This window comes from Nelumbo lutea, chromosome 2, assembly GCF_056320005.1.
Source record: "Nelumbo lutea isolate HS-2025 chromosome 2, American lotus-T2T, whole genome shotgun sequence".
In the NCBI taxonomy this organism is placed as follows: Eukaryota; Viridiplantae; Streptophyta; class Magnoliopsida; order Proteales; family Nelumbonaceae; genus Nelumbo; species Nelumbo lutea.
Genome location: NC_142685.1, coordinates 39,637,709 through 39,660,764, shown reverse-complemented (window position 1 = coordinate 39,660,764; position 23,056 = coordinate 39,637,709). Strand labels below are relative to the sequence as shown.

The 23,056-nt window shown below is 36.6% G+C and overlaps 1 protein-coding gene and 1 long non-coding RNA gene across 10 annotated transcripts; both read right to left on the bottom strand.

Moving 5' to 3' along the window:
* Positions 1-252: 252 nt before the first annotated feature.
* On the bottom strand, positions 253-9,934 carry PAP28 (purple acid phosphatase 28). Of its 4 annotated transcripts, none has more exons than XM_088968504.1 (5): positions 9,679-9,934; positions 9,453-9,600; positions 3,185-3,250; positions 1,523-1,923; positions 253-896 (listed from the first exon to the last, which is right to left on the bottom strand). In XM_088968504.1, exons 1-5 carry the CDS (start codon positions 9,895-9,897, stop codon positions 414-416), a joined length of 1,317 nt encoding a protein of 438 aa, XP_088824630.1. In that variant the 5' UTR covers positions 9,898-9,934; the 3' UTR covers positions 253-413. The 4 variants fall into 4 exon arrangements, with proteins under 4 accessions (XP_088824630.1, XP_088824631.1, XP_088824632.1 ...); XM_088968505.1 differs by having other exon boundaries at positions 253-893; positions 9,679-9,933; XM_088968506.1 differs by lacking the exon at positions 3,185-3,250 and having other exon boundaries at positions 9,679-9,932.
* Positions 9,935-15,060: 5,126 nt separating this feature from the next.
* LOC148870014 (uncharacterized) lies at positions 15,061-19,893 on the bottom strand. Of its 6 annotated transcripts, none has more exons than XR_016106931.1 (5): positions 19,774-19,893; positions 19,470-19,579; positions 18,996-19,067; positions 16,661-16,700; positions 15,061-16,090 (listed from the first exon to the last, which is right to left on the bottom strand). It is a non-coding gene; the product is annotated as an uncharacterized LOC148870014 (long non-coding RNA). The 6 variants fall into 6 exon arrangements; XR_016106927.1 differs by having other exon boundaries at positions 19,470-19,526; positions 19,642-19,799; XR_016106926.1 differs by lacking the exon at positions 19,774-19,893 and having other exon boundaries at positions 19,470-19,607.
* Between the last annotated feature and the right edge of the window lie 3,163 nt (positions 19,894-23,056).

Below are 23,056 nucleotides of genomic sequence, written 5' to 3'. Positions count from 1 at the left end.
CCTCATCCGTCTTTTCTATGGTATGGGCTGTTCTCGTAGGTTTCATTTGGTGTAGATGAGTAATATGAGCAATACATGTAACAAAAGATGACACTCAAAAAAGGGATACTCGTTTCATTTGGTGTAGAGGTGTCGGCACTCGAATAGGTTTCAGGGAGAAGCCCACCGGAGGATAATAAAGATTATATATATATATATATATATATATATATATATATATATATATATTCATAACATCTTCAAGCCAGGATCTCACCAGAAACAAACAATGAACAAGCTCAAAACCTAGCAAGCAAGGGCATTGTTGTCATGTCAAGGGATACACCTAAACATGAAACAACCGTTTAGCACAATAATAACACGGTTAGATGTGTGTGGTTGCCAATACACATACACCTTAAATGTGATTTCATTCATTTTAATAACCTTTGGTCCCACAAAACCTGTTCATCGATCCTGCTCAGGTTCTCATCATCAAGACGCTTCCACGTCTTGATCCTCTCCACTCCCATCCAGGATCTCAACCCCTTTGCTAGCTCGACCAATACGACTCTTGATCGTCGTGGCCAACCAGCTTTACCATAAGCATGGTATCCAAAGCCTCCACCGTAGCAGAACCATATACCTTCTAGCTCCCCACAGAAGTCATTGTTATGATCATGGCCCATGAAAACAGCCTTCACATTTCCCATGGCAGAAAGGGTCTGTAGGACCCCAGAGTTAACAACAGAACAAGCAACTGCCTCTTGAAATTGACCCACAATGTCTTTAAACCAGAGCTGCCGCACTTCTGGGATTGGAATGTGGAAGAATGTCAGGGCTGGAGAAAGGAGCTGGGCAGCTTTTGTTGGTGATGCAATGCTATTCAGTCCGTTTTGGTCATACTTGTTGCCCTGCTAGTATTTAGACCTGCAACATGTTAATGAAATAAACAAAAAGGAAGTGTATTAATGAAATCTAACTGAAAGAAATCAGACGGCAAACAGAAATCCTGGAATAAGATGCAAGTTTCATGTACACAATTTTAGTAAACCAGGTCCAGAGAGGGTAATGATATGCCAGTCTCTAGTACCAGACCACAGTGAGCTCCAGTGTATCACCATGTAATCCAGATTTATTAATATCCACATCTATTTCAAAATCAAGTTGACCTGGTGAACATTAACATGGTCCTTTTCTTGCATTGCTTTGCATGGTTTTGCAGAGCAACTTTAAAATTAACCGTAAACCAGAAGGTAAGCTGTGTCATTTTTAATTATTTTTACGGCTTGAAAGACATGAGTTACACTGAGAACCATAAGTCCAGTTTCCTTGGTCCATACCTACCATACAATGTTCTTGGGACAAATTTCCACATGGTTTCTGATCATATAGACTGGGGGACTAAGATTTCTGAATAGGAGTTAAAAATATTAAAATAAAAATAAATTGAAGTGGTTCCTACTTATATGCAATAAAGTAGGTCGGTCAATCCATTTATAGAACAATTCTTAATGGTTTTCATAGTTTTGAATAGTTATACCTGAAAGCCTTCATAAATGCTACGAAGCCAATGAAGCTGAGATTCTTTGATCCATCCATAACCTCGAATGCCATTTAAAGTAGCCCTGTCTCCACTGTCCAGAAAAAAGAGATCCAGGACACTGGTGTTGGCCAAATCAGAACCAAAAGCACCATGTACCTGAAGGTTGTAATTCCCATACCCATCAATGTTTTCTGTCGCAATCCCTGGTGGATTAATCTGAGAGACTGAATAATCGATGAGGGAAATGAAGGACATCAATTCTCCCCGGGTCATAGTAGATTCTTGGTCGTGGTTGCCCAAAATTGCTGCCCAAGGAAGTCTAGACTCTATTGCGGGACCAAATGCTCCAAGCAGAGATTCAGCAGCATCAGCAGTGCTTGGACCAAATATATTATCCCCTAGTCAACACAAGTTAAGATGTCTTTAGTGTCTTTTGGTAAATAAATATAATTTTTTTAAGAAAGAAATCTTCTTTTTTGAGGAAACAGGAGAGCGAGGTCTGATTGGCTGCAAGGAAGCTAAAACAGGTTTTAACTTCAAAACTCATCCAAATACTGTAAATGGAATTCTTGACTACTTTGCATTCCTTAATTTTAAGGACTTGTCTCCTTTTTACAGTTAAAAACTCAGTGTTCATAGGGGCATTTTAATAGCAGAAAGGAGATGAGTCCTTAAGACAAGGAATGCCAAACGCCAGCCTATTTGCCATAAAATTTTGATTTTGCAAACCCAAAACTGAAAATTCATATATTACTTCATATTTTAATGCAAGAAGCCATTATTTCTGGTGCCTAATAAGCATAGATTTGGTTGATCCATAGAAGCAAATATAGAAGGAAAGGACCTTGGAGAAGTGGATCGGATTAGAAATTTCTAATCAATATTAGAATTTATGGAAGTTCAAAACATTGGTATTGTTGAGTTTTTAAATTAATTTTATGGTTTGTTTGGTGCCTTAGGAATAGAGTTAAGTTTCTTTCTTCTATTAATTTACTATTCTTAGTAAAAAATAAAATTACTAATTATGGTAACTTTTGGATTTACCATCCATTTCACATAATTCCCATTACTATAAAACAGTAACTAGATATTTTTTGGTAATTTTTGGTTTCTTCATGTCAAGTGGATCGGATTAGAAATTTCTAACCAAATATTAGAATTTATGGGTGTTCAAAACATTGGTATTCTTGAGTTTTTAAATTAATTTTATGGTTTGTTGGTGCCTAAGGAATAGAGTTAAATTTCTTCTTCTACTAATTTACTATTCTTAGTAAAAATAAAATTACTATTTATGGTAAATTTTGGATTTACCATCCATTTCTGATAATTCCTGTTACTACAAAACAGTAACTAGATATTTTTTAGTAATTTTTGGTTTCTTCATGTCAAGTTTGTTTTAGTAGGACTAGTAATGAGTTATTAAAATTGCTTAGAAGAGGCCTTGAGTGTTCTAAATGTGCAGAGCACAAAAAAACACAAGGGGCTTTTTGTGCCTGAGGTGCACGCCATTTTGAAGCAAGGAACAAATTTCTAAAAAGTTTCTAAACTGCAAAAAAATAAAAATAGTATTAATTAAAAATATATAAATTTTAAACTATATGTTTTAGAAAGGATAAATTATAGATTACTACCTTGTACTTTAGGGATAGTGCCACTTACCTCCTAAACTTTCATTTGTGACAAAGAACCCCCCTGAACTTTTAAATTCCGACAAAGACCCCCCCCCTGTCCATTGAGTGACAGAAGTTAACTTACCAAAAGTACCCACTTGAGAAACGTCTATAAAATGGAAATTGGAACAAAAAACAAGAAACTTCTATGAAAACCTCAAATTACAACAAACACAGTGTACAATTAATATCAACTTTTTTTTTTGGTGGAATACAATTAATATCAACTAAACTAGTACAAATGGAAATTAGGATAAAAAAGCGCTAAAACAAACCTCATCACTTATTTTAGAAAATCGTTGGAAAAAGGGTAGTTTGGGGATTTTGAAAAGTTTAAAAAGTCACATGAGAATCTTTTTCAAGGTTAAGTCACATCTTCACCAATTAATCCTCAATCCTGAAACTCTCTTCACAATGTCTAAGATCACATTTGAGCCCAAAACATGTGTTCTATGTACCCCTTTGCTTGTCTAAGCTATCTGCCAAACTGTTGGCAGTTCTCCTCACCCATCTCACTCGGATTGGCATGTCCATTGATAGCTCAATCCAGAACTGAAGACCATTAAGAAGAAATGGGTTGAGGATACAACCCAAGTGCCTGGCTATTCGGTAAAGGACACCCTCTTATACTATGAGGGAAGGTTAATCCTACCACCATAGTTGTCAAGGTGCCTGGTTGAGCCTAGGCAACCACAGGGCGCTCAGTCGCCTAGGCAACTAGGCGATGGAATTTGAAAGTATAAAATAAATATTCCTACCCCTCTTAAGCTACTTTATTGGTTTTTTATACTAACCAATATACATGTATGCTAGCTATTAGCAATAAAATCATTCGAATAAAATATAAAATGCCATAGCTAGCATCCAGGCCAACAAAAATGGGGGGAGTGCAGCTAAGAAAAGAGAGAAAAATAAAGGGGTGGAGCCCCTGTTTCATTCCCAACATAAGTTGTCCAAGAGGACGATGTGGACTGTGTTTAAGGGGGTGGAGACCCTGTTTCAGGCTAAAAAAATGGAGGAGGATTGTTAAAAGTAAGAAAGGAGTACCAGTGTGATTTTAGGAAGGAGGAGGAGGAGGCGAAGCTCCTGTTTCATCCCAAAATATTTCTTAAAGAAGAAGAAGAAATGTACCTGGAGGTCTTGGACTACTTGGACTGAACAACGGAAACTTCTCCTCGCTTTCTCTTCTCAGCTCTCGGTTCAAAACTCAAAATCTCAAACCCAAAGAAACTTTTGTAGTTTTAATGTAAAAAAAAATTACTTTAATAAAAAAATGGTCACATACAATAGGGTGTATTCTAATAAAATAAAACAAACCAATAAAATGATATAATGCATATGCACATTCAAAAAAATAATATAATATATATATATGGGTGAGCTTCTGATACAAAATCACCTTGGCGTTGGGCAAGGCAACTTCTAAAAATCGCCTAGTCGCCTTGACAACTATGCCTACCACCAACATCCCCTCATTTGATGGAGCTACTACAGCTATTCCACTCCTCCACTGAAGGCGGCCACTCTGGGGTGTTGAGAACCTACTGGCACATTGCAGCCCATTACTACTAGAAAGGAATTAGGAAGCATGTCCAGCACTTTGTGGCCAGCTGCCCAACTTGTCAACAGCAAAAATATGATACTAAGCAACCAGCCGGACTTCTTCAACCTCTCAAGATACCTGATCAAGTCTGGAAGGACCTCACCATGGACTTCATCACAGGACTGCTGCCCTTGCAAGGCAAGACAGTAATAATGGTGGTAGTGGACAAGCTAAGCAAATATGCCCACTTCTCTGCTGTCTCACCTATTCACAGTAGCACAAGTAGCAAACTTGTTTGTTAGAGACATCACCAAATTGCATGGGACACCAAGATCCATCATCTCTGATCGGGATCCTCTATTCATGGGAAAGTTTTGGCAGCAATATTTTAAAATACAGGGGACCCACTTGGAACATTCCACACGTTATCACCCCCAATCCGACGAGCAGATGGAAGTGGTTAACAGATGCATTGAGACCTACCTGAGGTGCTTCGCTGGACAGAGACCAAAAGAGTGGCTAAAATGGTTTTCTTCAGCTGAATTATGGTACAACTCCACTTACAATGTGAGTATGGGGATGACACCATTCAGGGCATTGTATGGGAGGGACCCTCCTGCCGTTCTTCCCTACGAATCAGATTTTACATCAGTGGCTGCAGTATATGAATACCTCTCCAGCAGAGACTAGATCTTACAAGAGCTTAAAAGCAATTTACAGAGGGCTCAACAGATTATGAAGGTTGCCTATGATCGTAAACACCACCCCTTGGAATTCCAGTTAGGTGACATGGTTATCTTGAAGCTGCAACCCTATCAATAGACTTTGGTGGCTAGACGTGCTTGGCAAAAATTGGCACCCAAGTATTATGGTCCCTTCAAGACCCTAGAAAAAATCGGCTCAGTCACCTACAAGCTTGAACTGTCAGCTTCTTCCAAGCTTCACCAACTCTTCCATGTATCCCTACTTAAGAAGCTCATTGGCAACATAGAAAAATCCCAGGCCACCATTCCAGCTTTCTCTAAGGAAGGAATTATGATCATGGAGCCCCACAAGCTGATTGATTTCCCCTGGGTTCGCAAGGGGAAGTACTACATAGAGGAAGCCTTGGTTGTTTGGAGCAACTTGCCTGAAGAAGAAGCAATGTAGGAAGAATATTCTCGCCTTCAGCAAGAATTTCCTCACATCAACCTTGAGGACAAGGTCAGTCTCAAGGAGGGGCGAGTTGATAGGCACACAGCTAGGCCAGTACCACCAATCAGCCCACCAGCATGATCCCCATGCAGCATTACCCGAAGACCTATGTGAGGGGACCACATCAGCAAGTTAGTTGCAATTGAGAATTTTCCCATGTGATGTAAAGCTTATAAATAGAAGATTAGCAGTAAAGAGGATTACCTTTTTGAGCATAAAACCCCTTTCTCTCTTCTTCTTTTCTCTGTAGGAGGCTTGATCTCCCTCGAAGAAGCTCCTGAAGTAGGCAGATCCTACCAAGTGGTATCAAAGCCCAGCCCTGGGCAGCGACATGGTGGGAACCAGATCCTCTGCAAACGGCGACCGTATTGAGAATCTCGAAGGGGATATCACTGAAATCAAGGCATCTCTCACGGTAGTCTTGGCCAAGCTGGAGAAGGCACCAATCAGCGAGAACAACGAAGCTAAAGGAGAGGGTAGCAGTCAGACCAGCAATCGGAGTGGGAGAACAGGGATGTTGAAGCAGACCAAGATCACGTTTGTTATGTGCCTTAGGAGAACTCACACCTAAAAGCTAGCTATTAGAGGGAGGGAACCCAAGCACATATATATCACGTAACAGCATCCCATACTACCAATGTGGGACAAAGGGATCTTAACATTCCACCACGCTCCGCAGTCCCAGCGCCCATGCAGGCTAGCTTTGCACTAGTCCACCTAGTCCTAGTTGAACACTGCAATACCGGCACCACCAGCTACGCCGCATGATTGCAACTGGGAAGCATAGTGTAGGCTCTGATACCATTTGTTATGTGCCTTACTTAGGAGAACTTGCCCCTAAAAGCTAGCTGTTAGAAGGAGGGAACCCAAGCACATATATATTACACAATAGCATCCCATACTACCAATGTGGGATATCTCACATTACCATCCCATACTACCAATGTGGGACAAATGGATCATAACAAAACTACCTTAAGATTCATGTTTTTTATTAAAAAAAAAAAAAAAAATCCATTGCCTAGGTGACTAGGCAAAAAGGTGCCCTCTTGTGACCCAACGTCGCATTGGTGCCTTGAAAACTATTGTATCCACTAATTGCCCTCTGACCAACATTTTACAATTTGGAGATGACTCATTGGTGTTCTCTAATCCTAGTAAGAGGTGACTCATTAAAGGTAAATTTGCAGAAAAGTGAATTGATTCTAGATGGTGATGTACTAGACATTGAAGATCTAGCTGAGGTTCTTGGTTGTAAGGTGGGCTCTTTGCCCCCCAAAGTTTCTGAGGTTACCTCTTAGAGACAACAATGGATCTAAGAAAATCTGGGACCCTGCAATAGAGAGGATGCAGAGTAAATTTGCAGGGTAGGAGAAAAGCTATCTATCAAGAGGTGGAAAGCTGGCTCTCATTCAAAGTGCACTTTCTCATCTTCCAACATACTACTCTTTATTCCAGCTTCAATGATAAACTCCCTGGAAAAACTTAGAAGAGACTTCTTATGGGAATGGAAGGAGGAAAGAAAGTTGCACTTAGTAGCTTGGAACTGGTACCAGATTCAGATCCTTAAAAATTATGAACCAACCCCTTCTATCCAAATGGATATGGAAATATGGTGCTGAAGAGGATGCTTCATGGCAGAAGTTAATTTGCTGCAAGTATGGGAATTCCATGTTGGGATGGGAAACTAGGCATACTTCTTCTAATGGCACAGCAATTTGGGAAGACATTATGCAAAGTAGAGACATGTTATTTACCCTCACCACTTACAAGTTACAAACCAGGTAAGGGAGCAAACATTCTGTTCTGGAAAGATTCCTGGTGTGGAAACCTCCCTCTGAGTCATGCCTTCCCTGACATTTATGCATTGACACACAACAAGAATGCAAAATCAAGGATTGCCATGAGATCTTAGGGAATCAGGTTGTATGGGACCCTCTTAGGAGAAATGTTGATGATTGGATGCTTGATGATCTTATTGAGATAGTGAGATGTTAAATACCTTAAACCAGGTGCGTATTCAACCTATGCAGGAAGATAGATGATGGTGGAAGGACAATATATCAGGAATCTTCTTGGTAAAATCTTTCTACCTCAGCCTGTCCAGTTCCAATGATGAGAAGGTTCCTTGGTCCTGAATATGGAAGCTAAAAGTTCCCTCTAAAGTCATTTCTTTGCATGGACAGCCATTAAAGGAAGAATGCTCACCATGATAAAACTGGGATTAAGAGGAATAATTATCACAAATTGCTACTCTCTTTGCAAGGAAGCTAAAGAGTTGATTGGCCATATTCTGGTGCATTGTAGTTTTACATAATGTTTTGAAAATCGTAATCGTATTGTAAATCGTAGAGAAAGTTTAATCGAATCAAATCGTGAATCATATCGTAAATCGTAAGATTATTTCTATTTTTTACAAACTTGTCAAAAAATTAAATATAGATATATTAAAAGGCTAATTATATATAGGAAAGTTACCTTATCCCATTTTTAATCTATATCTACCATATATGTACTTAAAACAATAGAATTTACCACTTATACAATAAAAGCCTAAGATGATATCATCAAGCTTGACTTTAAAATCAAACAAATCTACATACAATGGCCCTTTAACTTATATATGAAAGAAAATAAACTCAGTTTCAAGTCTTGAATAATGTAAATAAATCATTTTCTAGTAAGGGCTTTAAAAAACGTCTCCCATGGAAAAACTAAATATAAAAAAAAAGAAACAAAGTAGAGAACTAATTCTTAATTGAATTTATTTGAATCGTAGTGAATCATAAAAATCGTAAGATTTATGAATCAGATTGTATGACTCCAACTTTTTGCAGAAAAGGATTCAGATATAAGATTCGAATTGAAACCCTTGGGATTCATGATTCAATCCGTGAATCGTAAGATTTTGACAACATTATACATACAAAATTTGGGTCCATATGATCAAGCTGTTCAGATGTTAATGAGTTCATCACTCAAACATCCAAGGTGTGATCTCTGTTTGGTGTGTAAAGGCTTTAGTAAGCGGAAGAATTTTATGGCAATTCCGGTAGCGTGGAGGTGGTTTACGGCCAGGTTGAGAGATTGATGGTTAAGTGGCTTCAATTCTGGGTTGCTTTGCGAGGCTCAATTTCTCTCTCTGTTGTATCTATCAAAACGAAAAAAAAAAAAACCCTCTCTGTTGCACTAATTGGAACAATATGATCCGGGAGAGAGTTAGCTTTGTATTCGGGCCTAATATTAGGCCCTGTTGTATGCTCCTTTTGTGGGGAGGGGACCTCTTCCTCCCTATAACGTCCGGATTTAGGAATTGAGAATAAAACAACCATGAGTAGATTAGCCTCAGTCAAATGAATTGCTTCCTAACCATCACCCAAAACCAGATTACCCACCCCAACTTCAAGTAGATGATAACCAATCGCTAGTTCGGGGACAACCATAAAGGTCAAGAAAAACATGTTCCAAGAACGCAAAATCCATCTTTCCATCATCTACGGACTTGAGCAGAGTAACATACCAGTAAAAACCAGAAAATCGGGTTTTTCAACCTCGATCATCCTCCGAACAAAACGAGTCGTATTGAGGTCGGAACAGTACTCGAACTCCGATGGCAAGACGTCTCTGCATCTGGTCATTTTCCCTTTCGCGTAATGCATATCGGCCACCTGAACGATTTTCAAACCTTAAGAAAAAAGAGTTTCATTTCAGCTTAAAATAGAAGCAGAGATTGAGGAACAACAAACCTGGAGTATCTTGAATGTGCCATCGGAACCGAATCTAAGAGGAAGGTCTGGCTTCCGCTTGATCTTGACAACTTCATGACCCAGCATCAACCTCGGGGAGATTAGAGTTTGAAGAAGATAAAGAGTTGCAGCAATGAAAGCAATCAAGAAGGGAAGGGGCAGCCATTTTCCTCCTTCAGATCCCATAATGTTCCTGCTTCCTACAACCCTTGTTCCCATGAGAGTGTGAGACTATGCTCCGAGATCGACTTGCCGTCCCGTAACCGTAACATTAGTCATTAAGAAAAGAGCAAATTGCTTAAACCTCCCCAGATTTTCTAACCATTGCGGAATCTCCCCTCCTTTTCTTCCGGTGGCTATCACTTACCCTAGAGTTTCTGACAAGGTTGAAATGAAGCCCCCTCCGTCAGTCCGTCAGATCGGCTTAGGTTAGCAACAAAATGACCAAATTACCCATACAGTATTTTCTTATTTCGAATTTTTCACTTCCGTCGCACAATAAACACTATTTGTCACGATTTCTTCCCTACAAAAACACGGCTCTTATACCACCCCCCTACTTAGCCCTCTGAACTTTCCTATTAATGTAAATGTCATGACTAAGGTTGGTGAGAATATTTTTGTTTACTATAAATGATTTATGTTATCAATACAATATTTGGTACCACATTTCTATTATGAATGATAACATCCAATACAATGACTATATTTTTTTAGGGGAAGCGGTTATTTGGTGTGATGTGATAAGATAATTTCTTAAAAATTTGTATTTATCAACCTAAAATATTGCAAATAGAAGTGACAATGGTATCAAATACAACCTAAAACAACATCAAACTCCCACAATCCTTGATTCCTATAATTCTTCGAGTTCACATATTCCTATAATTCTTCGAGTTCACATAACAAGTACCGTAACATTGCCACCGTCAACCATACAACTATAATAGGGTGTTCATCTTTTACCAAATTTCTTCAAAATGTTGAGGGTTAATCTTTCAAAAAATCTAATATTTGGGAGTTGATCTTTCATGAAATTTCTTTAAAATCTTTGGAGCTAATTTTTAAAAATCCTTTGGACATTTTGGGACTAATCTTTCACAATTTTTTTTTTTTTCAATTTGAAGGCTAATCTTTTAAAAACTTTTCAAACATTTGGGGGATTATCTTTCATGTTACTTTTCAAAATTTTGGAGCTAATCTTTCAAAACAATTATTCAAAATTAGCTTTAAAAAAATAGTATAATTTTGGAATACTACTACCAAAATGGGGGCTAATAGTTGATAATAAAGGTCAAAATTACTGACCTAATTGCTACTTAATGATAGTTTTCTCTCCATCATTAATCAAGGGGCTAATTTAAGAGGGTCAAAATGGGGGCTAATGATATATGTCATTCAGAGACCATTTTGATGATGTTTATTAACGTCGACAAAAAGGTGTGTTTTTTGGCAACGTTTATTAACATCGTCAAAAATGCAACTTTTGACAAAACTAATAAACATCACCAAAAAACTTGACTTTTGTTAATGTTGATAAACGTTGCCCAAAACCTCGACTTTTGTCGATGTTGATAAACATTGATTTTTTCTATTTTCCCTTTTTTTATATCCCAAAAATTTTAAATCACCTAAGTTTTACCCTTAATTCATCACATTCATCCATATAACCATTTAATTGACAATATATTAAAATAAAACAAATTAAATTTCAATATCATAATTAATAAAAATATTTGCAATTAAACATGTATGCTTAAACAAAAACATATAAAAACAGAAAGGCATCGTCCAAAATGAAAGGAGTCCTCTTTGCTTTAAACAAAAAAATATATAGAAAAAAAAAAAAGAAAAGTATCATCCGAAATAAAGGGATTTCCCCTTTGCATTGGCATTCTCCCCTCCTTACTCGTTACATGTGCATAAGAGGATCCAGTGTCAGACTTGTTGAATTTTAATCTCATAAGAGATTAAATCCAATGGGTTTGATCGGTCAATTACATGAGAAATTGCACCTGCACACTTGATTGAAAAATCAGTTTTTCTCTTACAAAATCCAGTTTTGAACTTGTCCCACATTGGAAAATTATAAATTTTGTTTTCAGTATTTCAATAGGAGTTGATTTACACTCTTTAGAATTAGTAGAGGAGTATGGGGATTCGATACTGCGCAACACGCATGCACATGTGTGCGGCGCAAAGAGGCACTTTAGAGGCACACTTTGCTTGCACCCGCGTGGCTCACGATGGGCGACTTTGATTTTGGTGCATTGCTGACCGTTGATGATGAGATCAATGGTCACGATTCGATCGGGTGTGATCAAGAGGCACAATTCAAAGTTAACAATCACTAACTGTTAACTATTGTGACTGTTCAATATGCTTTCTCTAAACCAACACCTACATTTTCTTCATACCTCTTCACAAATTATTTAAGAAGCATGAATCAGACTCCAAAACACATAATTTCGAAATTCACTCACTCTCTCTCTCTCTTAGTCTGGTCTGCTACAGTCTCATAGAAGGTTTTTTTGGAGATTCTTCAACTTTGTTGGTTGCAGATTCTCGCCCAAGGCTCTGTTGTATTCTGGGAACAAATTTGCTTGTAACCCAACAACAAACTTAATAAAACTGAGTGGGGGCAAATAACGTTCTAAAGATAGTGTCTTCTGACGCGCCTCAGAGATTCTCCTCCAAAGTTACAGTGACCCATTTTTCTCCAACAAGACTGTTATTGGATGTCCTACAAAAGACATAATAATGATGCTATTTTTACACCAAGAGATATGAAAGTATAAACATAAAGTTAACTTTGACTAATCTTACCAGGTTTGATGATGAAGCAAAATGATGGGGATGAGGATCTCTAAGTGGAATGAGAGTGTTTTCCGGCCCATGGCTCTACACAAAAAACATAGTGTATTCAAATATTCCTATCAGAACTCAGCAAGCCAAAGGAAACACCATCATGAGAATGAAGTCTAAAGAGAGATATTACTCACTACTTGAAGTATATTAGCAACATTTAATAATTTGGTTAATATTTTGGAAGCCTACCCCTATAAAATTGTGGTTTTTCAAAAAGAACCACTTTTATAAAGTGCACATGAGTCTGAACAATACAAACCACACCTCATAACTCTTTTGGTCAGGTTGCAAAATGGTTTAAATAAAAATTTAGAACCCTAGTTGAGTTGGATTTTATAGACTTAAAGATCTTTTTCTATTATTTACTATGATGTGTTTAACGTTCAAAGTGACTATTAGGATTTTGGAGAAATTCAGAAATTTGAGTAGTTCTTGCTTCTTACCTCTTAGTTCAAGAATGAGAAATTTAGAACCACATCTACAAAATTATATATGTTAGTATATAGTTCAAAGTTTTTACGTGTCTTCCATTCCGTATTGTTATTTACATATGATTTGGTAGATTAGTCAACCAACTTATCACTTATAGGGCTACCAAGAGACATCAATTAAAAAAGACTAAAATTCATAGTTTACTTGGAATCATGTACCAAGTCAAACTAACTTATCTTACCCATTGAGAATCAAAGCAAATTGTAAAAAGAAGAAAGTGTTTAAGGAATAATCCAAGTTTAAGAAGTAAAATATGTAAACTTGTGTGGGAAAGTGTGTGTGAAGTTTTGATATTTATATGAGGGAGATGTAAGAAGTGTTCCATCTTTCCTCTTTGTTCTTTCTTGGGCAAAGTTCAAAATGAAGTATAGAACCTTTAACCTTGAAGGCATGTTATTAAAACAAGCTTATGCTAAGAATAACAGACAAGATCTAACCCACTAATTTTAACTCAATGGGAGTTGTGTACAAAAGCCCGTAAAGAAAAGATGGGGGACACATAACCTAGTATGACCCTAAAAGAGGTGGATTTCATTGAGAACTACAAAACCTTTTTCTTATTTCTACTTAATCCTTTTGCTTTATCCATAAGTTCACAAAGATTAAACAATTCAAATGTGCCACCATTCCAAACACACACACAAAGATCCCCTTAAATCGCCTTTTTTTTTCCTGTCATTAAGAAATAAGTACTTCCTCGGCCCAACAAACCCAAACCCATCTCTCCCTATCTCTATCTAGAAGTAAGAACCTCCACTGAAGATTCCTTATAAGAATTCAAATGGGTATTTTAATCAGAGTTCCATTTGAGACAAGGACCATACAATGGGGCATTTGGATCTACTTGGTTTAGTACCTCATGTATAGTATGGGGCAGTAAAATTGATTTTCCTGGATGTGTCAATATACTTGCTTAATATTAATCTGTTGAAAATGAGCTCTAAAAAGGGAAAATGATGGCGTAGCAAACGGATACAAGATTTCGAGGAATTCTTTTGATATCAAATATCACAATTCAAGTCATCTAAGAAGAATGTTCATGTTCTAACCCTAGCAGCTGAGACAAACTACTCTAACTGTGCGGTAGTACACCAGTGTTAGTATTGGCATGATAAATTCTCCAAGTCTATCCAACAGGTGAGAACATTCTAAACTAACATGAGTCTCATAAGTATCTAGTTTAGGGTAATACGTAAAAAACATACCAATATCAATATAAAACAACAATGTATTTTATTCATCTACAAATAAATGCTTATGTACATCAATCTAATTAGAACTAAAGGCATACAACACAATCTCCCAAAATTCACCAAAGTGTATCCATAGTTTTCTTTTCTAAGTCCTTTTCAAGGGTTAACCCAATCACATTAAAATGTAGTTGGAAGTTGTAACCATTGATTAGACATTCTGATAACACAAAAGCTTCAACCATGGGCCTCTTTACTAGTGTTGCAACAAGATCGAAGAATTGTCCACCATTTCCACGTTCTTGGGCATCTAGCACATAGTTCCTTAACCAAGTAGTCAACTTGGTTTAATGGGCCTTTTGTAGTAGTTATTTTTTTCTTCGAAACCATGGGGTCAAGATTTTCAAATGTTCACTGAAATGGTGAAATTCAAATTAGTTGAATGAATCCATGAATCAAAATTACATATTCACTACAAGAAAAATGACTTTTAGCTGTAGTTTTAACTATTGCTAAAGGTCCCTAAAACTGCTACTAAAAACTTTATCCTCAATCGGCAAATTACCACTAAAAGAATTGTCGCTAGAAGTTCTAGTGGAAATTTTCACAACTGTCGTTACAAATACAAAATTGCCGTTAAATACTGAACCGATTACCATTATAAGTCTGGCACGTGACTTTTGGCGACAGTCAAGGGCATCTTTAGCAACAGTCAATCTGTATTTTTTTTTCATATAACTTTTTTTTTTTATTTTTTTAATTTGCTTCAAATAACTTGTTTTCTCTATATTCATCTAAATTGAAATAAAATGCATAAATTAAAAAGAACTAATTAGAAATAAAATTTAAAAACCCATTCTCCATTCAAAACATTTGAATTACAAATCCATCTTAATTTCAACTCGATAGGATCTTGGTTTGCGTAAGAAATGTTCCCTTCACAATGCCATTTTACGAGTTTTTCAAGACTCATCCTACCTGCCTAGTCCCTTCACAAATACATTTGATGTTTATTCAGTCTATTTCTTATTTTTCCACCACTAGTTCGGTGTCACTAGAACTTTGCTCCTGTTTTGGATCTCGTAAGGGTTTGATAAGTTGATGGTGAACCAGTTTTTGTCAAAAAGGAAAGCACACTTGCAGCCTTTGGTGGCATTTGGGTCGGAGACGCCAATGCTTGTCATCGTCACATTCAAAATCTGGAGTTGCTCAGGGGTTGTAGTCTGGCAACAGCTTATGCCTGAACAACTTGTTTCCGTAGCAGTTCCACTAGCGCAAGTAGACATGCAACCTCTTGTGATATTTCCCTTTTTGGTGATGAATGCATAGTTGTCACAGCCGGTGGCGACGAAAATGTTTTAGTCATCTGAAAAGAAGAACCGACTTCCTTCTAGACTAACTAATCTTTCTATTTTCGCATCTTCTGTATCATTACAGCTTGAAATAATTGGACTGTTTATATGTAGCATGCCATTCACTGACATTCCCATGCCAAAGAAAAGGGAGGCACGAATGCTGAGGAACCCCAGGCTTTGGAACACTGGGAGAAGCGACACCATAGCTGTGGCAATCCCCAGGACTGTGATGAAGCCCAAGTAGAGGTTTCAGAAGAAGGGTTTGCACATGAAGGAGTAGTACACAGGAGGGTAGAAGGAGGTTGATATGAGGACTGAAATGCCTGTGTAGTCAAGCCTCAACATGATGTAAGAGAGGCGTTCAGAATGGCACAACAGCAGATGACATATGATGCTAGCTAATAGACAAAACATGGCTCCTCCCAAGAAGGAAAAGAATGGCCATCTTGTGATTGGTCTAACTATCAATGGTGCTATCATGTTCACCATATCCTCTTTCATGCTATGCTGCATTTAATCAAACCATGATGAATGTTAGCCTCCATACCAGTAATAAGTACAACATACATGATATGAAATGCTCTTTTTTTTTTTGTAATATTTACATATAACAATAACAATGCTTCAATAATTGAGTCTTGTTTGTATGGAGAATTTCACCAAGTATGGTGCATCAACAAATCATATTGGGTTAATGTAAAATGTTCTTTAGATGGATCTTTCTAAACATAAATCTTATGTATGAAATTGGCTAGTGTAGACTCTAGAGGAGTAAAACTGTAATTAATGGGCTACAAATGAGAAATTGTCAAATCTTAAAAACAGAACATCACATTTCCTTTAATGGGTAGAGGGAAAAACATAGACCTAGGTCATTTGCAAAAGACATGAAATAAAATGCAATATGTTTCTCACCATTTGGGAATAGTAACTAATTTTTTTGCATATTCCCATAGAACCTCAGTCAGTAAAACTTGATTATGTCAAGGACATTTGTTTCCTTAATTCGATCAGTGCCATATTCCCTTGTTTAAATTTAAAATATAAACTACCAAGATTGGTGGACATGTTACTTACCATCACTTAGATTTTGGGTAGAAATCTTCATGAGTATTTTCTGGATTTCAAAACAGCAACTTAAGATGTTGTTAGCAGAACCATAGACAGAACAAACATGGCACTTAACAGAACAGAATGGCAAAATAAGATTCATGTAGCCAAACCCCATATAGTTGGGGCAAGTCTTAGATGATAATTTTCTTAGTTATTACTGTAAACGGCAAATGAAAGTTTGATTGCTTTGCTTGTTTATTTTGATGGTGTTAGATGGTTTTGGATCGAAAAAATAAATAGATATCTCCTGACTATTTACTACTAATTCTAATTGGGTCTGCATTGATAAATGGTGTATGTTATTAGACTCTTTTCCTGTGGCACGTGCTGAGAGCCTAAATTTTGTTTCTTTTTTTCTATATTTTCTCTTCTCTTTTAACTTTATCTAGATGAATATTTAATAGGAATTTCAAAGATTATCTAAAGATAAGTAGAAAATAATTTCAGGGTTAGTGTTTTATAGGTAATTAGAAACTCTAGCAGAATTAAAATAAGTTCTTCTTAAATCTTAAACCTTGGGCTGACAAACATGACAAGGTGGGTTTGAGTCTGAGAGTGGCCATTTCATGTTAAAAATGCTGGAGGTTAGGTCCATTTCCATTTCAGCCCTCCCAAGACACCAGATGGTTGGCACCATTACCAGCGTTGGTAAATAGTGATGGCCTTTTTTCCCCTCTTTATTATATATGTTTGTTCTTCTTAGAGTGCTTTCCTTGAGACTTGGGAGCAAGAATCCTTTTGATGCTTCTGTAGTTATTGTTTTCAAAATTAGGAAACTTTGATGCAACATTTGTAAGAAATGTCGAGATTGAGATTTGCATCTACATGGTCAAAACCCAAGCTGTCCACCTTGGTCTCTTCACGATCCCTAGGATAACTTGAGCCAATAAAAGTTCATGAGCCCAAGTGGAGGTAGGCAAAGCCTGATGAGCTTAGACAGTTGACAGCCCTACATACTGGTTTGATTCTAAATTCATTTAAAAATAAAGATTAATATTTCTAGTGACGGTCACCAAATAGCCGGTTCAAAAACTGCCCCTAGAAATGTTTTTTTTTGTAGTGAGTACTTGATTATGGTCTTGGCAGCATATTTACCACAAAAAAATTGCATTCAAAGAATAAATCCTTTTAATCAAATAACAAGAAAACACAACACTACCAATAAAAGGATAGGATAAATCTAACTCGATCACAACCTACAAAAAGAATACGAAGGGAGACAGGAAAAGGCTAATAAAAAATAGGATAAAAATAACATGATAAAAATTCAATATATTTGGCATGGTGGTTTTGAACCCAAGCCTAACCCAATTCGTGGTGTAACAAACCCAACCCTAACCCTAACCCAAGTAGGGGTATAACAAACCCATCCCATATGAGTCAGGGGGAGCTGGCACCTATTAATCCACCCCATTAACACCACCCCTGTTCACCTCTAATTCAATATAAACTAAACTTATTAACAAATTAACTAATATCAAATTACTACCTCTCCCTCACAAGTAATTAAAGGGGGGAAATTAACCATAGAAGATCCAGGAAAATTTTCAACTAAACAACATTTACCAATACAACTAAAATGCCAATAAACAACAGGACTGGATTACACAAGGAATTATTACCAAGTTGCTAGAATTGCTTTAAGCAAATTCCAAACCTAGTTTAAAGAAAATTTTGTATAAACATAAAATCTAAAATCCAAATTTGCATGCAAGGGAACTAGGTTTTTCAATGGTTCTTTGGACCATCCACCATCCAAGAACCCCAAAAAAGTCATGTAAATATGTAATGAAGACTAATGTCAACAAGATAGGTCTAATGAATCGGTGAAAAACTAACAAGAAAAAATAAAAAGGTGGACAATATGGCAAGACTTTCATACATCTGTACTTGCAATGAGAGAAAAGCCTTTTCTTACCATTAGTATAGTATTAAGTGCTAGAAAAAGTTGCCTATGAAATAGAATTAGAAAGACAAAGGTGTTTATTTTCTCAGTATGGTCATAAAATCATGAAAGAGAAGAAAACTTCAACTAATGGCCATTTGGTCCATGTACAATGAACAAAGTAGTCAAAAGATTGTTGCTCCAGATATGAAAGTATTTCTATCAGCACATTTATGATAATTATTGATTTCTATCGTCACATTTATAGCTTATTATATTTATGGAAAGTTTGTAACAGCTAACATCATAAAGTCAGCCTGCTTTGAGTAGGATGCCTATCAGAACGGCCACCCTTTGTATTTAACCTACCATCTGGATGGTTGTTGACAATTGACTGTTATTAATCATATTTACCTTCAACCCAATTGCACTGATCTTTTCAACAGGTTGATCTACGGAAACATTACTTGGAGCGCAAACCAACACCTGGATAATTAAATAAAATCAACAATCATAAAGATGTATTCTATCCCTAAAGAAAATTTCGGACATCCCTTTATCCCTAAAGAAAATTCCTTTCCAAATGATTGATTTGGTTCAATATCCTGAGCATGCAAGGCCTACTAAAAACAAACTCTCAAACCACGCAACAACTGCCAGATAATTTGAAGGCAAACTCCAAACATCAATTAGATCCATGTACCAACCATGGAAAAAATTAGGTTAAATTATTGACAAAAGACAAAACTCAAGAGAAAAAAACAATGCTAAGAAACTGTTTTACAATTTTTTTCTCCACCTAAGCAAGAAAAATGGATCAGGAAAATCCTAAATCATAGCTTAAGACTTAAAAAAAAAAAAAAAACCATAACCGATTAATTGAAATACCTCACAAAGCATATGTGAACACCTAGGCTATGATAACAATCGATGCAGAGAAAGATCCTATGCGTGACAGACACCCAGGTCAGATTCTTCACACTACAACTGAAACACATCTAGAAACAGAAAAGAAAATCGAACCAATAATGAGATTCAATTAGATTCTGTTCAAATCTACCTATATGGGACTGAGAGAGTGGGAGAGAGAGAGTCAACTGGAAGAGGAGAGTGACGGAGAGGGCGGAAAGAAGGGTGGAAGACAAAATATGAAGAGGAAGAGGCACGGGGGAGGAAAAGTGAAAAACCCTACCCAAACCGCGTCTTTGCTATAGCGGCAATTGCTCTACCTTTAGTGGCAATTTTAATTGACCACCACTAAAAACCAGCGCCACTCACCTTTCTGCCACCTTAAAAACTGCCGCTAGAAATTATACTTTTTGTACTGATTTCAAATTATTAACAAGAATTATGAGCAATTACTGATGTGTCAAGACATAATGATGTGCTAAGATAACAAAAGTGCATCTAATTTGCCACTCAAGGATAACTCTATGTCACCCTCAAAGCTCCTTCCAACTCACCTGTAATGAATATCAACATCATGGAGACATATGAAGCAAAATGTCATTCATTCTTCCATGAGGTACCTCTCTAAATGTACCTTATTCCGCACAAGATTTTTATACTTGCTAAACACCCTTTAGAGGTGACATGTGTAACAATCAAATTAATTGATGTAATAAGATGACTTCAATTAACAAATTAAGTATGAATTGATATATTTACTTTTCAATTAGATACATCCATCGATACTGTACTGGCCCTCCTATTTTGACTTCCAACATAAGATGAATGCAGAAGTGGACCATTATGACAAAGAATGATGGCAGAAATATCATCTCCAGGTCATTGTTATCTTGTCTTGCAAACTATTCAAATCTTCAGGTCGTATTAGCTTGTTGCAAATTTCTCAAAGGAAATGACTTAAGTCCATAAGGGGACGAGCTACATCCTTTGGAAGTGTATTCCTAACACATATAAGAAGGAACTGTAATGCATAATGACATTCAATCCAAGTAGTTTGTTATCAACTAAATTGACTTGCCTTGAGATATTGGAGGAATATCCACCTAGCATTCACACATTCTTTAAAACTTGGAGAAATTGCACTCTCTCAATTTTCTTGAGCAAACAATACTATCAATGCATGTTGTATAATAACCCTACTGTACTAACATCTATTACCAAATGGAGTCATAACAACTCTTGGGGTGTGTCCTTTGATTTTCCATCAACATTCAAAATAGTTCTCATATATTTTTTGCACACATTCTTCTCTATGTGCATCACATCTAAGTCATGATCAAGCAAATTATATCTCCAATAAGGCAACTCAAATAATATATTATACTTCTTAAAGTTGCCAACATTACTTCCCTTTGAATCACATGACAAAAGTCATTTTCTTTGTCCCTTTCCGCACTCAAAATTCTTCTCTTCTAATTTTGAAACAATTTCTTGAAAGAGGAAGTTGTGGAAGCCTAAACTCTTGAGTCTCCTCAAAGTTTTTTATTCTTTCTCCACATATGATCTATTGGGAGGAATCTATGGTGTTCAAGGAAGCAATGTTTTTTCTTCATGTTCTAACCGCCTAGAATGCATTTCTTCTTAACAACATAGACAAGTCAAATGCCCCTTGGTGCGCCAATCGAACATTAATGCATAAGCAGGAAAATCATTAACTGTCCAAATAAGACATGCCTTAATATAAATTTCTACTTAATAACTACATGATAGGTCCATATACTCTTCATCCATAAAATTTGGAGATTCTTTACACAAGAGGTTGTAGGTACACATCAATGTCATTACTTGGGCTTCTAGGGCCTGGAATTTTGCAATGTAAGCATCACATAGGGTGGTTTCACACACATCCATGGGGGCAGGTTACAAGGCATTATCATTACAAGCCACATATGTAATTCTCCAAGCATAATGCAAAATGTGGCTCAAACCCATCAATTGCCAATCGTAGCCTTACATTCTTCTTATCAGCCATAAATTTAGGATATCTCTAATTGAAATCTTTCCAAGCCTCTCCATCAACTGGATGGTGAAGCATTCCATCCTTAAACCTCCCATCCTCATGCCATATCATACTTTTGGCAATCTTATTTAACATAAAATATTGTTGTAACATTAGAATGAGAGGGAAGTACCACAACACCTTTTGAGGTCTTTTCTTCCTTGAAAAACTAACATTTTTGTCAAAATCAACTACCCATTATTATTTCCACTCTCCCATCTTGATTCACCACACTTGTCCCACTTGTTCTTTTGCTTATTATCACTCCAAAGAATCATACAGTCCTTCAGACAAGCATCTATTTTCTCCATCTTACACTCAATAGTTGTAATGATCTTCTTGCACTCCATTTGTACATGTGGCACCCTCAAGCACAACCTTTAGGAACACTTTCAAAAGTTCATTAAAGGTTACATCACTCCATCTATACACGATTTAAGGTGGAGAATTGCCACATTAAATGACATCACCGTGAAGTATTTGTTTCTAGTCCAAGATGGCTCTTCTACATTAATGAACTGTAAGTCATATTCCTACATGGTTCTTCTAGAGATATTTCTTGTGCATCTCTCTATTGGTTATCCTCAAAGCACATGGGGTAAATATCCTCAAGCATGCATCTTCCTTACATCTTCTCCACCTCCTATTGTATCTAAATGTGATTTTGATGTGGTTTGATTGACACATGGCCTTCCCTCACCATATTCAGTCTAGACACTATAGTTTTTCATGATCCCCTAATTAATACAATGATTCTCCACCTCATTTCATGACGGAAACCTCACATTGCAACATTTATTGCAAGGGCATTTAATATGATGCTGTGAATTATCAGCGCTATGCTCGAGTGCTTATGCCAATAGTTTCAAGACCTCTAATCTAAATTTATCTAACAACCTGATAGACTAAGGGAAAACACATCAAGAACATTATTATTATTATTATTATTATTATTATTATTATTATTATTATTATTAAATATTTTTTCTTACAATTTCCTAAACACAATAGGAATACGAAAAAAATGGATGAAGATTACCAATGTGTCTTCATCCATGATTTGTTTGGATGATCATCCATTTTTTGTCTATATTTTGACTATAACCTATTCAACACACATTTAAATGCTTTAGCATCAACCACACAAAAATTAAGAGCTACATTTATTAAGTGTGTAATATGCTATTCAGTATTGATGCCTAAATGAGTTTGTATGCCCCTATAGGGTATAGTATTTGGAACTAGTTTTGCACATTTATTCATCATCGGGTTGAGACTCAAACCTTGACAGCATATAAAGAACAATCATGGAAGGGGTTACTGTTACTCAATAATTAGGCAATGAGGACCCTAATGAAGGAATCTTTTCCTTAGTTATTTTGAGAGCTTAATTTCTTTTTTGTTACTTAACTTTTCACCAAGCTCAGACCCTAGCTCACAAACCCATCTGCATATCCAATCAGATATGAACCATCTAACACTAGTAGCCCTTATGACCTCTAGGGCA